Below are 17,416 nucleotides of genomic sequence, written 5' to 3'. Positions count from 1 at the left end.
CTGAGTATCATATGATTAAAACAAATGCAACAGGCTGGATGGATTAATTAATTATGGCAGAGCATGCAAGGGCTATCTGGCTAAAATGAGAGATGCTGTTATGAAAGACTTTCTAAGGAAAAAAAAAACGTATTTAAATTACATACAAAAAAATCACCAAAAACCCACACAATTAAATTGTACAGTTGTCAAGAATCCAACCTGTAGTGATATAAAAGTATTATGTAGCTTTAGACATTGTTGCATTGTAATTATAATAGAAGATGTCCAAACTGAAGTTTACTATATCAGATACAGTATTTCCATGATACCAAAATGTTTCATTTATGCAAAACAATTATGACTAACAAGATAATGTGGAAAATTTTTCTTTTTCAGGTTACTTTAAAAGATTATCATCATATATCAAGCTGGCCATTATTTATTCTGCTCACACAGACAAACAGCATAAAAAACAGATGTAACTTGATTTTCTTTCTTAAATCTGTAATAAAAAATAAAGTATATATTTAAATCAAAGCATCTACTTAATAATATTAAATAACCCAATGAAGGATCAACTGAATAAATGAAAGATTATTTCACATGCTGTAGCAACTTTGTGATAATATATGGCATATATTGTTACAAAAGTTAATGATCTTTTGGAAATCTTACCAATTGTTACAACTGTTCAGATTTCCAAAAGATTCTTCCAAAAAGCTATAACTGTTATTAAATTAATTCTTCTTTTTCTATATTTTTAAGCACACTAAGATAAAGAATTTTAATTTTTTTAGTAAATTCAGAGCATTCAGTGTAAATTGAAAATGGACACATTTTTTAAGAATAGGATCATAAGAGTATTTTCTTGATATCATCAAAGACTGCTGTTTATTTGGGGTCCTGTTCAGTGTAATTAAATTAAAAAAGATGTAAAATTACACTGCAATATTTTATTTATGTTATTTATTTTGATTTTTTTTAGTAAATTCAGAGCATTCAGTGTAAACTGAAAATGGACACATTTTTTAAGAATAGGATCATAAGAGTATTTTCTTGATATTATCAAAGACTGCTGTTTATTTGGGGTCCAATTTAAATATAAAAATGTTCTCTATTAGTATTTCTTCCTGTTCAGTGTAATTAAATTAAAAAAGATGTAAAATACAATGCAATATTTTATTTATGTCTTTAGAAATGCTGATTATGCAAAACAAGTAATAGCTGATAATAATTCAATTTATTGCAAAGATGGTATGTCTACAGTAATATGGGTTTAAAATAAGTAATTTAGCATACTGTTTATATTAATTCATTTATAAATACCAACCACACGTTATATGAGAAATTTAATATATTTCATACTTATTTGAAAGTTAATATAACATATACTTACAGCTTTCAGAGCTTTTTTCTTTTCATTTAAAGCTTTCATCTGAACTGCAACTTCAGCTGTAGCTTCTTTCAGCTTTATCTTTTTCGGGGCAACAACTTTATTGACACGATTATATACATCCATAGCTCTTACCCAACGACATAATCCTTCACAAGCCACTGATACTTTTTTTATAACAGCAGGGTCAAAATCTGGATTTGTACAGTACCTGAGAATTTAAGAAATTAATGAATCACATGATGAAAATATAGTGATACATAATTATGCAGGAAAATAATTTTTGAAATATTAAATCATTCCAAAATACTCAACATTCAGAACAGACTCTTCATCTAGTTAATTAATTTAAACTGATGTACATTCTGTCAAAATTTGAAATTAAAATACTTTAAATATAAAATAAATAAAATTGAAAAATAAATGATTTTACTGAAATGGTGCTTTTATTGCAGATATGAATACATAATTGCTTTGGGCTTTTAAAATATTTTTACCTTTCATTAGTTTTTATCTCTATATCACTTCTTAGTAGAATAATTTTTAAATAAATTCTTTATCTAGAGCTTTGCTTCAAAACAATATAACCATGCATCTTGCAAAATGTAACTGCACTTTGGAAAACCACTATCGCAACAATATACTTTATTACATCAAACTTTACAATTAAATGATCTTGCTGAAATTCCTTTTATCTGATCTAATTATTATACTTGAAGGCAGTGACAATTGATTGAAATTCGCTGCTGAAAGAACAGCATACGTATGCAGTTATTAAGGAATCTATATAAAAGTGAAAAAGATTAAAATAATGAAAATGAAATTTGATAATTTTACAGGGAAATAGTCTATAAATCAAGATAAGTGAATTTATTTTTATTAAAATATGTATATAGACAGTAATCTAAAAATTAAAAATTTTCTCCATCTGAAAATTTAATGAAAAGATTAAATCAAGCTATATATTTGGCTATAATTCTGAGACTAAAATACCTAAAACTACTAAATGACAAAGACTGGCAGTTCATTGTGCACATTTGAATTGGATATATTGAAAGAATAATACAAAATGTAGTGGTTTGCAGTTCAAATATCAGACATTTAATCTCAGAGTTTTTTTTGATAACTTTGAAATTTCCCCAAATCATAGTACTTTTGAACAAATGTAGTATATTTTGGTTATTAAACATTGGGAGTAAAATGGAATTAGTCTACTTTTTATAAGACTGAAGTGCTTTATAATCACTTGTGGCAAAATTAAATTTATTATATAAAACTTTAAAATGAGTTTTATACTATAAAATGGAATTCTACAATTTATAAAGCTAATGATGAGTCTTCATAGAAATGTTATTAGCACCACATCCAACTGCATATTTACATGAAATTTTTCAATACATTCATTAAGGAAAAAAATGGAGTTAATAAGCTTACTTTTGACGAATTCTCTGAATGATGGGTTCTGGGATGTTATCTTTGTCATATGATTTTAAAGCATCCAAAAATTTCAGATCACCTAACATTTTTTGAGAAGGACCCCAATAATCTTCAATCATTTTGCCAGAACCACTGGGATCAGGCTTTCGTTCTGGCTTTATACCTCGCATAATACAGATAGCTTCCATTACAAGCTTCACACCAGGAGGAGGGTTCTATACATAAAAAAAGCATAAAATACAGGATGATTTGCAAATAAGTGTACAAAACTTGATAAACTGCAAAGTCCCTTGAAGTATACTTGATGTAGCCATAAAGAGCAATTAAAAGGGGAAAAGCATGAAATAAGTAAATTCAGTTCATGTAACACTGCTTTAATTTAGATTACATAGCAATACACAATTTAACTTACTTGGTATATAAATTAAGATGCAATTTTGAAATAACACTATATTATTAAGAAAGTAACAATTTTATTCTTTAGAACACTTTTTAAAAGCTTCATAGAATTAAATATTTTGTATCAATAAAAGTAGATTTAAAATTTTATGACATAATTATGAATTAAAATGCTGCAATTTTTTGAATAATTCAGGGGTGTTTTCACATTTATAATTATTACACATTATCTACAAAAGCTATAATAGAGGCAAATATCAATACATATTCAGGCAAACATCAATATATATAATATTTAATCTATTTTGAAACAGAATAGCAGACTTTAAGGTAATACTTATGGCTAAGAGACTAAAAAAAAGTTTTTATAAAGAGCTTTCTGATGGAAATTAATTAATATTTATGTTACACAAAGGGAAACCTTAAAAATTTAATGCAGCCAACTCTGTCAGTCATTAAAAATAAAAATTTAGATAAACTGCAAAAATTTTAGTTCACCCATTCAGCTACTAGTGAGCACAAAATTATGATTAGAAAAGTATGAATTATGATGAGCAGAAAAAAATGTTTATAAAAATTAAAAATGCTTAACTTGGATAAATATGATATGATAATGCTTCAATATGTGGCTAAGATGGTTGGATAGGCTAATGCTCATAAAAAATCTCAATTACTCATAATTATAAAGTTTCTGAATTATGAATTACAAATGATACATGATAATGACTTTTTAATAATTAGCAATAAATGTTTAAAATTCTATTAACTATTATACATAGCATTAATTTTTACTAATTTCCAAATTTTTTATGCTTGAGTTTCCTTCTTGCTTTTCAGTAAAAATTTATTAGGCGACACAAAATATCAAATTATAGAGGTAAAAAATATTACTTCTTCTTAATCACAAAATCACTCTTATTCTCAATACACAAAAATTCACTTAAAATTTGTCAGAAATCAGTCAAAAAATGCATGTCTGTATGTTTTGTAGGTATTTTATTTGTTCTAACCATGTTTTGTATGACAATGTTTTAAAACCACGAAGTTTTTGCACTGCCTTATTCTCTACCACAATATTTTGTAACTGCATTTTTTACTTCCATGTTTTGTATAATGACATTTTCCTCTTGCATTGCTTTTCCCATGGCATTCCCCCCCCCCATGATGTATTTATAGCAGTGTCTTTCACTTATAACCACAATGCCAGGTGTAAATAAAAACTTATTAAACAAAAACTCTGGCAGCATGATCCAAGAATTGCTCTAACTGAATACAGTACAAAGTCTGTAATCCGGACGTCCATTATCCAGAATGATCTATAATTCGGACCTCAAAGGCAAAAAAATTTTTTTTTGTATGCTTTATGCATGCGAATGCACATACGTTTAAGCATGCGCACGCGCATTGGGAGGATGTGTCTCCAGATACGTTAAAAAATGCTTGGCATAATTTATGGCCAGCTGCCATATTTCATTGTGACGACGATGAAGATGATAGCCACGGATTTGAAGGTTTTCGGACATCGCAAACTAAAGGTGAAATTTTCCAGTTATTGGATTTTGTAAAGAAATGTGGAGAATGATGATCATATAGCAGAAGTTTTTCATTGCGATAACAATGGCCCAATCATCAATCAATCAACGGACGGCAAAATCTGTAGTATGGTTCTAGATCCAGAAAATACTGCTTCCGATATGTGGAACTTTGTAACTGAAGAAGAAATTATGTCTGTTTATAGAATTAAAGAGAAAGTATTAGCACAAAAAACGAAGTAAATTAAACAACTTACATTGAAAGAAATGTTTAATAAAGTAAACAAATAAACATTAAGCTTTTTTTTTTTTTTTGTAAATTTTGATACCCTATAGATCCTAACTGCTTTTTATTTCATAAATTATGGTTTCATATTTTTAATTGCATAATTTCTGAATGCCATCTTACCAGATTAAAATTGAAGATCTATAATCCGGAATCGGCGTAGTCCCAATGAGTGCGGATTACAAACTTACTATACAACATGGAATAACTTGGCTGATGGTCAGAAACAAACATGATCCATGTATCACATATATTCCATTTTTTATCACTATGTTATCGAATCTTCAAAAATAATAAAAAATAGATTCAGATTTTACATGGGAGTGAATTAGGCTTCCTTAATCATTAGATCTTTAACCAGTAGGTTAGGTATTATAAGGAAATTAAAAAGATCATACAGATACTTGAAGATCTTGAAAAGAGGTATAATTTTATAGTATAATGAAGACAAGACATACATGCTCAGGTATAAAAAATGTGTCATTATGTGGATATTTTGTAGTTCATTGTAAGGAAACCATTTATAACATCTTAGCCGCCTGTTACAAAATGTAACACTTTTTTAGTTTGATCTGTTCACTCAACAGCTTAGCTAAGCTATATTTTCTTTTCTAGGTATTGAATCCTTCCAAAAAGTATATTTTAAGAATTAAAACATTTTCTATTTGAAAATGTGAAAGCCTCAGATTAACGAGGCTATTATTTGCATTTATATTACCACATGGTATTAGTTTTTAATGGTGATTTAATCTTCAGTTCTTTATTTTTGCAGCAGTGCAACAATTCACTTTTCTTTAATTATAATTTTTTTCACATTTTCAATAACCAAAAATCTCATCAGAAGTACCTTGTGCTTTTTGATGCATCCATAGCACTTTCCACAGATTCATATTAGAAATTATTGATCTAGTAATTTTCTATTACTCCCCTTTGTTAACACTTCTGCTTTCCAAAACAGATAATAGATTTAATTACATGTTTTGATGTGAAGGAAATATTTTTGACCGGAGTTGTTGTACCTCCGGTCAAAAATAATAATAATATACATAATCTGTTGAATTTAAAACAGATTATGTGTCTTTTAGTTAGAAAAATGTAAAATTGGTTACTAAAGATACATGCATTGAAAAACTAATGAATTATAATGTTATTATTATTTTAGTGTATAAAAATATTCCTTACTTTCATTGCCTTGACAACAGTAATATCAGCAGGCTTCAGTGTATTCAAAGCAGCAACAGCAGCTTCCATAGCTGGTATAGCTTCAGCTAAATCTCGTTCACAATCATCTTTAATAGCTTGTGCTTGAGCAGCTTTCTTATTAGCTACAGCTTCTTCTGCAGCAACTAACTATAAATTTTATTGTATTTATTAAATTCCATCATTTTTAGCATATAGATAAAATGCACATTCAGATTAATTACAATCAAAATCAGCTTCTTCTAAGCAGACATAGAATTAACTTGTAACATCCAAATTAAGATGGTAAAAATTTCATAAGTTGCAATTAGTTAATCCTAAAAAACCTTAGTGTTTTGAATACTGAAATAGTTCATTTTCATCCTGAACTGTACATAATATTTCATATTCATTCAAACTTAACAACAGTGTTAACACATATGCATAACTATCATATTACTTATTAATAAAAAATATATTAAAACACATAAGTGTCTACTACAAATTAAAATCTAACATGTAATATGAAAGGTTTATTTTATAAGGGAAATAAATAAATAAAATAAAAAAAAAAAAAAAAAGAAAAACAAGCAATAAAATGAAGATTCATTAGGTGATGAAATGTATCAAATGATAATTTGTTTCTGATATGTACCTCTTTTTGGGACTCAACATCTACAGTTTCTGCTTCTATTACAACCATAAGACTCTCAATTTCTTCAGCTTTTTTCACAAGTTCTGGTTGTAAGGCAGTAATCTGATCTTGCATTATAGCTATTTGAGAGGCAGCAAAGTCTAATTTTTCTAAACCAACCTAAAAAACAAACAAAATTGGAAAGATTTTCTTTGATTTTTTCTCAACATAAAAATTATAAATATCTGTAGGCTGTCAGATATTTAATATATGTCCCCCCCCCCCGGGTTCGACTGGAGGGCAACTCCTGGGGTTCTGGCTAGGACCTGCACTTAGAGAGACTTGACTTCTGGGGTAAATGAACAGTCTTCACAATGGCTAGAACAATCATTTATTTGGTGGTAGGTTCAGACAGAGACTATAGCTTTAGCATGGACCATACTGATACTGTCTTGTCTGTCCCTTGGTTTTGGGGATGCTACATGTCTTGATATCAAAGGTTGTCCTTGGGGGTTTGACTTCTCTTGTTCAACACTTGGGGATGGACTACGATGTGTTATGCTTGTCAAAGGTGGATGGATGCTTGCCATCCACCTTTGACTTGCGAAACATACTCTCAAGGTTGAGCGTATAACTCTCCCTGGGTTGACTGGGAGGGTTATCCCTCCTTGGATCACCTCTAGGTGTTGGGGTATTTTACCATATTAAGGAATTTTTTAAGCCATGTATGGGAGCCCCTTCTTCCTAATTGCACTGTCAAATATTTGTTTTTTCACATTTAAAAAATTACACTATTTAGTAAATAGATTAGCAACACATTGAAATATGCTTTACTTAGATTTAATTTAATAAAGCTACTTAAAAAGGAAATTAAAAATTCTTGTTAAACTTATTCCACTTTCTAATTTGAAATACATAATTTTTTAAAAGTATTCTGAAAAATTTTTATAATTTGGAAGACCACAAAATTTTACATCTGAGAAAAATCTATTCTTTTTTAAATCTGATTATATAATTTTTTTTTGAAAACTTTCTATGATCTGGGTCTTCTTATGAGGAATATTTCCACTGGAAACCACTTATTTATATGGTATATAAAGAATATCATTTATACCATAAATATTTGGCACTACTGAATTATGACACCTAGATCATCTTGTGAGGAATATTTCCACTGGAAATCACCTATTTATATGGTACATAAAGAATATCATTTACACCATAAATATTTTGGAACTACTGAATTTATACAGTTTTAGTTTTTTCTTCAAAAGCTTCAGTTAATTAAAGATTTCATTTGCAAACTGCAAATAATACATTTCAGAATAAATTAAATAAAAATTTCATTTTAAGACTTTATTTTCATTTATAAATTTAAATAAAAAGATAAAAAAACATAATTAAAAATTAACTCACAATATAACGGTTCCTTTGGTTTAGCAAATCACCTTGCTTTTTAGCTAAAAGTTCTTTAAATGTTAGAATGAGTCCTAAATATGATGTAGGTGTTACATAATTTTTTCGTTGCAGCTCAAAGTAATATCTATGAAGATAATGAAAATAAATAGATTAAGTTATTTATGTGCATATATATATATACATACATACACTTCATATTTAATTATATATGGGATTAAATTTGATTTTATAATATAAAGCATTAAAATCATTATCTTCATCGCCAACTAAGTGAACACTGAAAAGCATTTGATAAAGATGCAGCCCATAATTTTCTTAATCAAAGTGCAAATTTTTCATTTAATCAAAAGATAAAAATTTATCTAATTCCACCAAAAGTATTTCAAGTTATAAGTTCTGATTCGATATCTCAAAAACTTCCATGAGAAAAATTTGTTAGAGAACAGTAATATAAGATTTCTTTTTTAAGAGAATTAAAGTATGCAATTAATAAAAATGTATGCTTTAATTCTTTCAGGGTACTACTGGCAATAATATATGTTATGAAATCTAAGTTATTTTTTAGAAAGTTAGGATTGATTTTGCTTTTGGCTCAGAATACTGTAAGACACACAAGAACACCATAATTGATCTTAATTATCAAAATACACATATAGTATTCCTTTAATAAAAATAAATTTTTTAAATCAAAAACTGTATAGTATACACTCATAAATAATGTTAAATATAAGCAAAATATGATGCATAATCATGTTCATAATCATCATTAAATTAATTAATGATGATTAAGAAACACCAGAAAAATTATACTTTGAGACAAATTATTGTGACAAAACACATGACAGATAACTGCTTATTGAGGATACTTTAGTACAGAACTTTTTAATGGACATTGTTTCTTAAATCTCAAATATTTGAAACTATGAAATTTGAGTATAAAACCATAAAAATTTATGAGCCACAATTTTTTCCAAAAAGCAAATCACTGATCATGCTATCAGTGTTCAGTGATTAGATGTATTCAGATTTTGACAGACTTACATGCTTTATATGGACCATCTCACAACAGTGTTACTCAAAGTTGTTATAAGATGGTTTAAACATAAACATACTGATCTTTCATATTTTACAAACTTTACCTCTCAGACATATTGTATACACTTTGATGGAAGTGCTTGCACATTTTAACACAAGCTAATCGGATTTTAGAATCAATATCAGCACTCTGAAGAAATTTATTAGCCACCATTTCCAAAGCATCATCAGGCCAAGACTGAAAATAAAAAAGAAAATTTTATTAATTACCTTAGTGATAAATGCTGTTTTTGGTTATAACAATGATATAAGATTTATAAATAGGAAGTACATATATATATATTTAACAAACATTCTCTATTCATATAATGCAAATTTAAAGTTAATTATATTTTAAATGAAATTGAATTACAAATAAATGACTAATTATTGCTGCAAACTAATCTACAATATCATTTAAATTCTGAGAGCGTATGTAAATCAAGTGCAAGTATCAAAATCTATGAATATATAATAAATGTATAATATATAATTCCAATAAATTTTTTAATCCTAAATATTTAAAAAAATGCATAAGTGAATAATTGTTGACCAGGCAGGAGACAGACTTATCAAGGGGAAGTTGCCTCCAAACCTAACTTTTCAATTATTCAATTCGTGTTTCGTCATTTATGTAGGCAAGGGTAAAAAAGAAAATTTAAAACCAAACGTTGTGAAATACTAAAAAGATATTTAAACAAGTGAAATTTTTAGCAAGTAAAGACTAGAATAATTAAAGTCAATTAAGAGTAGAAAACCAAATTTTTTAGAAAACCCGAGTGATTTAGAAACTCTTGCCTACAAAAAACTTCCCCCGACACGAATTATGCAAATAAATAAAAAAGAAACTAGATACTGTTTATAAAAAATACATAAATAATACTAAAAAGGCAATTAAATTTGCTTTTATGAATAGAGAATGTTTGTTAAATTCAAATTTCATTCCTTGCAACAATGGTGCAAGAGAATTATTTAAATTTAATTTAACTTTACTGTATATATATATATATATAAAACTTGCAGGAAAAAAAAACTGATAGCTATACAATGAAACAAATTATTGAATAAAATATAGTTCAAACAATACAATGCATAAGTTTTTAATTTTTCAAAATTAGTCAACCAATAAAAATCATGTTCATATGCAGTGTCTTTAGATAAATCAATATAAGTTTACAAATTACTGTTGTTCTATTTTTACAACTAAACTAGATATATGAAATATTTTAAATGTTAACAGGGACTTAATGAGAGTTACGCAGAAAAAGTCATTTCAATATATAAATTATTACCCCTATGTATTCTAAGAGTCAATTCTTCATTTGATCAAAGCATTCTTTTTCATGTCAGTATAAGCAATATCCATCATAATATTAGTCATAAGTTAAGAGATTCTCAATAGTATGAAGTGCGCAGAGAAATAAAATAAATACCAATAAGTTGGAAATTAAAGGAAATATATATGTATTACCCACCAAAAGATTTAAACCATATCATGTGGAAAACTGTGCTGTAGAAGCACAGAAGATCTATTTTGAATTGATTGCTTTTCACTATATTAAATATATATAGCATTTTTAATACATTCTCAAAACTTAAAGACTATAATTATATACTTTTAAGGAAAACTTTCCAGTAAATATATGAAACTCTTATCACCATACCACAAAAAGTTTATACACTGTTATAAATTTGTAATGCAAGACAGGGGTTTAGATAATAATGAACATAATCTACCAAAATTTAGAAAGAAAAGGGGGGACGGGAATATAAAATGGCTAGTTACAAGGATGACAAGTAAGGACTTTATATTTAAAAACATTAAAGATTATTAATTGGAGATTCTTTGGATGCTTGAACACCTTATTCACAATTACACCTATTTTACTCCCTTCCCCCCCACAAAAAAGTTTTTCAAGATCTGCGTTTTTTTTTTCCAATACTGTATGTTACCTTTAGAAACTGTGACACATATAGCAGATATTTTAGTACAGAAGTTTACAGATTTAAAAAAAATTAATAATAATAAATATGTTAAAATTTTGACTTAAAAAGCTGACTTTTTTTGATAAAAATGCACAGATATTTATTTATTTATTTATTCATTATCAGTAAAATCTCAACGTGATGACTGAAATTCGTAGTCTCAGAGAGAGGCCATGTAAGTGTATTTGCATTTAATCAAGGCAAAAATTTCATGGTTATAAATTTAATAATTTCTGAGGAAAAGCTACTTGAAGTATGTCTTAAATAAAATAAAGTTTTTTCATTTCACTAAAAAATGTTTTACATGTGTATTACATTATATATGTCTGTATATATGAAAGAATGCAAGAGAACATAATAGTATATCAAAAATGGCAAGTTGTCTAACATGAAGAAAGTATAAATAAAATTCAGAATTCAAATTAAGAGAGCTAACCACTTTGTAAAGATATAAGTAAAAAATTATTAATATGAACCTGACATGAAAATCCAGTAGATGTGTTAAAATCTGCATATCTAATTAGTAAAATACAGGTGATAAATTATTGAAACACTTAATTAAAAACTATTAATGTTGTGCAAAGTGCTGCAGAATTATTGTGAATAAAATAGAAAAGGATGTCCTTCCTTTTGCTACTGCCCCCATAAAAGCACCCTCTGGGTACAGTATTATCCCCACTGGGAACCTACTGTCTATGTCTAATAAGACTTCCAGCCTTCATTTTTCTTTGAGGCTTATAACTAAATTTCTATCTTTCATGGTTTTCAAAATTTTGAATATAAGTAATGATTTTAACAAGACCTGTTAATTTTACCTTCCTTACCAGAAGAATACTTTTACTTTGAAGATATTTTTTTCCCAGCCATAAATTAATGTTTCATTCCAAATAATAGCAATGAAATTCACTATATAAAAATCAATGGGTTTTTTTAAAACACTTCTCATGTTTTACCTTGACATTTTTCCTTGACTACACATAAATAAGCGAGATAATCCACCCATGAATAAGTAGGAGAACAGTGTAAATATACAGGAGTACAATAAATACTTTTTTTTAGACATATTTATTTGACATAAAACTAGAGCTGAAAATCTGTTTTCAATAATAATTACAAAATTAAATGGAAATGTTGTTGTACCTGAAACCAATCGATGGTGCAACAGTTTATGAGAGATGGAAACATCCTCAACCTATTACGGAAAGCTCCACCAATAGGACTCATTGCAAGTACTAAATGAAGATTTTGACGCACCCTTTCTATAAAAAAATTATACAGAGACAGAGGAGTAGTATCAACTTTCTTGCCCTGGAAGTATAGTTTAATATAGCGATTACTACAAAATAAATGAATATTGAAATTTATATATATATACAGTAAAAAGTCCGTAATCCGCACTCGTCTGGACTTTGCCAATTCCGGATTAGGGGTTTTTCCGGATTATAGATCATCAATTTAAATCTGGTAAGATGGCATGCAGAAATTATACAATTAGAAATATGAAACCGTAATTTATGAAATAAAGAGCAATTATGATCTAAAGGGTATCATAATAAAAAAAAAAAAAAAAGCTTAATATTTATTTGTTTACTTTATTAAACATTTCTTTCAATGTAAGTTGTTTAAGTTGCTTCGTTTTTTGTGCTAATACTTTCTCTTTAATTCTATAAATAGACATAATTTCTTGTTAAGTTCCATTGTTCAAGTCCTGTAATTGCTGTGTCGAGAATAAACTTGTGACCGACTAACCGACTAACTTGTGAATCGAAATTTTTTCGTTTTCAATAACCTCTCTGTCACTTTCTTCACTATTGGAAGCAATACATCGAAACATGCTTTCGCTTTGTAGATCCTTTGGCAGCTCCAGAATTGTAAACTCTTTTTGACATAATCGAAAGTTCAAGCTTAATTTTTATAAGATTGCTCTAACAGTCTGCAAAAAATAATAAGCCGGATCCAATTAGAAGATTAAGGAACACCACAATCTGCAACATTAACTGAAATGCCTTAGAATCAGTAAAGATAATTTTAGCCTAGCTTATACCGTCCGTTATACATTAAAAGCGCATGTGTAGAGCATATATAAAAAAACGTTTGTGGCTTTGAGGTCCGGATTATAGATCATTCCTCATAATGGACGTCCAGATTATGGACTTAATACTGTATATACATTGTATTCGCACTAAATGGATTTAAGTTCATACAACATATATATATATATATACATACACACACTGTTGCAAAAAAACGTATGCACCCAGAAAGAGCCACAATTACTAAACTCAGCAGTAGTATGGTGTTTGAGTAGATAAACGAATGATCAAAAACTTACGTGAAAAAAGAATATTATTTATGAGTAGCAACATATAGAATTTGAAAATCAGTAGGTGGTAAAGCCAGCCCTGGCGGCTATAGAAGCCGATACTCGGTTGGGCATGGAGTCTTTTAAGTTGCCAATGTCCCTCTGCAGTAGATTGGGTCACAAATGGAGCAACTGGTCAGCAAGTTGAGACATATTTATACATGGCTTGCTTATATTTTTGCTTGCCCAACATGTCCCAAATATGTTTCATAGGCAACAGGTCTGGAGATTTTGCAGGCTAGTCAAGAACATTAACATGTCGAAAACACTGTTATGAAAGTTGTGCTGTATGTTGCCAAGCATTATCCTGCTGGAATACAGAACCTGGATGATCATGCTAACATAGACAGTACAATTGGATGCAAAATGTCATCAACGTATTTGCGAGCAGACTTTATATGCTGAATGGCTGTCCCAGCTGATCACAGCTCAGACTGTCGCACCCTGTGTTCTGGCTGTGTGCTACTTGGTAACAAATGGTAAACTGAACTGCTCCCCTCTCCATCTCCAGATATGTATGAAACAGTCATCAGCATCAAGGAAAAAGCATGATTCATAGCTGAAGACCACATTTCTCCAATCGGACACTGTTCAGCTTGAGGAAGAGCAAATCCATGCAAGATAACATTGCTAATGGTAAAATGTGAATGGTGTCTTAATGGATGTGAAGGCCAGCATCACCTAGTCCTCTGCAAATCATATCTCTGGATATCCTGGGATCCCTGTGAGTTGGCTAATAGCAATAAATTGATGATAGTGTAACTGTTGGTGCAGACGTAGCAGCTCTTCTAATTGCAAGACCATCTCATGCATTGGTGATCCATGGGTGTCACAAGCCACTATGGTGGCTGACTATGCCTTCGCTGAGCCACTGGTTCCAACAACAGACTTTATTGTTTCAACCAATATTATACTTTTGTTTCAGAGATTTAATGAAAATAAAAAAAAAAAAAAAAAAAAAAAAAAAAAAAAAAGGATTAGAATAGCTATCCCTCATTGTATACCTGGTGGCACTAAAGATAAAATAGGTTAAAGTGAATCACAAGATATATTTGTACTGCGAAATAAAGGTAAAAATCACTCAGAATTTATAGGATCTGTTTATATATATTTAAAAAAAGTTTTCCAACTTCTGTCCCTTTCTGTTATAACACTACAGGATGCTTAAATGATGAAAATGATTGTACTGACTTATGAAGCATGTCCTGTTTACACAGCTAATACATTAATTACAGCTAATGCATTAATTACATTTACAATTAATAAATTAATTTCAAACCAGCCATTTGAGCCCAAAATAACTGAATATTAAAGTTTCTAATAAATTAATATCATTTCTAGTTCTCAGAGGACGGTAAGTAAAACAAGTAAGACAGTAAACAAGTAAGTAACTAGTAAGACAAATCTGAAATCGGTAAGAAATAAAATAATTTTTATAATCCTATTATTCTTTCTGCCCATAAAGAATAAAAGAAAAAGGGTCTTAAATGTTATTTTAATTGAAGTTGGGCAATGTTCTGATGAAATTGGAAACCATTCATGTGAAGAAAAAAATATTGAGTTCAACTTAATTAAGACAAAAATTATGCAACATCAGAATATATTAACATATAAAATGTCATCAATACTTAGACAACCACAAAAGTTATTATGTTCTCATACACAGTCTCTGGCAGCTGTCTGCATCTTTTCTAAAATCTCTGCTTTTTCATCTGCAGCATAAAGGTTAGGAACATCTCCTGTGTTTAAAATCATATTGATGTCTTCCACAAATGATTCATCTTTTATTTGGTTATCATTGAAAAGGAAGACAGTTGCTTTTCCATCTGCCCCAGCTTTTCGGAGGACCTGTAAGGAAAAAAATATTTAACAGCACCAAACAAAAGAACTAAAGAAACCAAATAACTTAAACTTTAAAAGTAAGTTTAAGAATAGTTATGGATTTAAATTTAGAACATACAAAAAAGCACATTCATAACAAGGAATTCTGATATAAAAAAGATGCACAATATATTACAGTATAAAAATTTAATATTGTATATTAATAAATTATTAAAATAAAAATAATATTATGTAGTCAAAAAGTCATAATTTGGAAAGAGAACATAATTACACAAATTCTCATTACTTAAAAAATTTTACAAAAGCATTTTTGACACAACTCATGACATGCAAGAAATTCAAATAAAATTCTGAAATGTTAAAAAAAATATTATTACTTGTACTTATTTTATGTTACAGTTAATACTGCTTTTATTGAACATTAGACACACTAAATGCACATCCAATAAACATTAGCAGATAACTTAACTCTCAGTTACCATTAATCAGTTTGCATCATAGTACAATATTTATTTCTCAAGGCTCGCACAAAGTGTATCGATAAAGTTATAAAATTTATTTTTGTTTCCTTCAGAAACTCTTTTAAATTAATAAAGACAATAAATAAAATTCTATTATTGATATATCATGTAATTCAAATTATTATTAATTTTTAAACAAACAATTTATTATAATTCTTATTTTAGTGAAAACTTCTTCAGATGATCTTGTCATTTCTCACAAAATCAGACGATCTCCCACTTCCTTGGAGGTGGTTGTCATAGAAAATTACTTTTTTTAAGCATTAATATTTATTTATATTTTCAGAAATACGAGTCACTTTCTGAGAAACTTTGTTCAATAAGAAGGGAGCAATATTTTTACAAGAAGATTTTCTCAAAAAATATTAGAATATTAAAAATACAAAAACTTTACCCATGTGAAATATCACACAAACCAAGTTTAGAAAGCTCAAATAAACACTGATTTTAGATATAAAATATTTTCTAGCACAGTTTTGACACAATTTGAAGATACAATCTTGCTAGTTCAGCGATTTTAGATTCTAAGTTATCAAAGACTGCAATAACACAAATAGTTTCATTTAGTATATATGCAAAAGCATTAATAAATCATAGATACAGACACAAAATGGACATAACTTTGTAAACTGAAATTCCGTACCTTTTTAAGGTCATCACGCCATTCAGTATTTGTATAATTTTTTGTTATCTCAATCTGAAATATCTCATAGCCTGCCATGTATGTTGCTAATCTAGCAGCACTTTGTCTTCCACTTCCACCAATACCTACACGAGTCAATAAAAAAATAAAAATATCTTAGATAGTTGGATTTATAAAAAAATTATCATAATATAATAATTCTGTTAAACAGTGTTTGTGCTAAAACAGATTATAAATATAATTGTGTAATGAAAATATGAATCAAAAAGTGTTCTTAAGGAAGTCACAGAAACAACAAAAGGCAACATTTATGCTAGTTATCATAATATGAATAGAAAAACTTACTAATACAATTAAAGTAAAATAAAGAATTTTAATTCTATATATAGTTGCTATAATTTTTTAATGATCTAATTACAATTTATTCTTTCATCTTTAATATATATCATTATTTCATGTATATTAGAAATTCTTTTCGTATTTTATCATAAATAAATAAATAAAAATGATATTGATTAAGGTTGCAATGAATAAGTAAAAGAAAAATGCAGAATTTACCAACAAGAAGAACATGGCCATTATCTTGCTTTAAAACTCGAGATATACGTGAAATATGCTCGATGGCAAATTTAAATAAAACCAAATGCATAGGAGTTTTGCTCATCTGATTATAATCATTTAGGTATCTGTTAAAAAGAATTACAAAATAAAAATTGAAAAAAAAAAA

At 28.3% G+C, this 17,416-nt stretch overlaps 1 protein-coding gene across 1 annotated transcript in view; it reads right to left on the bottom strand.

The window, feature by feature from the left end:
• LOC118199199 (dynein axonemal heavy chain 3-like) overlaps nt 1-17,416 on the bottom strand; it is a 229,218-nt gene that overhangs the window by 77,416 nt on the left and 134,386 nt on the right. Inside the window, exons 44-53 of the mRNA XM_085820011.1 lie at nt 17,248-17,375; nt 16,690-16,814; nt 15,346-15,531; nt 12,462-12,629; nt 9,401-9,534; nt 8,259-8,385; nt 6,864-7,022; nt 6,212-6,379; nt 2,810-3,027; nt 1,379-1,586 (exon numbers count right to left, since the gene is read on the bottom strand). Coding sequence (XP_085676137.1) covers nt 1,379-1,586; nt 2,810-3,027; nt 6,212-6,379; nt 6,864-7,022; nt 8,259-8,385; nt 9,401-9,534; nt 12,462-12,629; nt 15,346-15,531; nt 16,690-16,814; nt 17,248-17,375 — 1,621 coding nt within the window. The remainder of the gene's footprint in view (nt 1-1,378; nt 1,587-2,809; nt 3,028-6,211; nt 6,380-6,863; nt 7,023-8,258; nt 8,386-9,400; nt 9,535-12,461; nt 12,630-15,345; nt 15,532-16,689; nt 16,815-17,247; nt 17,376-17,416) is intronic.

The sequence above is a fragment of the Stegodyphus dumicola genome, chromosome 7, assembly GCF_044657685.1.
Source record: "Stegodyphus dumicola isolate Sdum_Otavi_A_Nest chromosome 7, ASM4465768v1".
Lineage (NCBI taxonomy): Eukaryota > Metazoa > Arthropoda > Arachnida > Araneae > Eresidae > Stegodyphus > Stegodyphus dumicola.
Note: the sequence above shows the minus strand (reverse complement) of the source record. Positions and strands in the feature narration are given on the sequence as shown.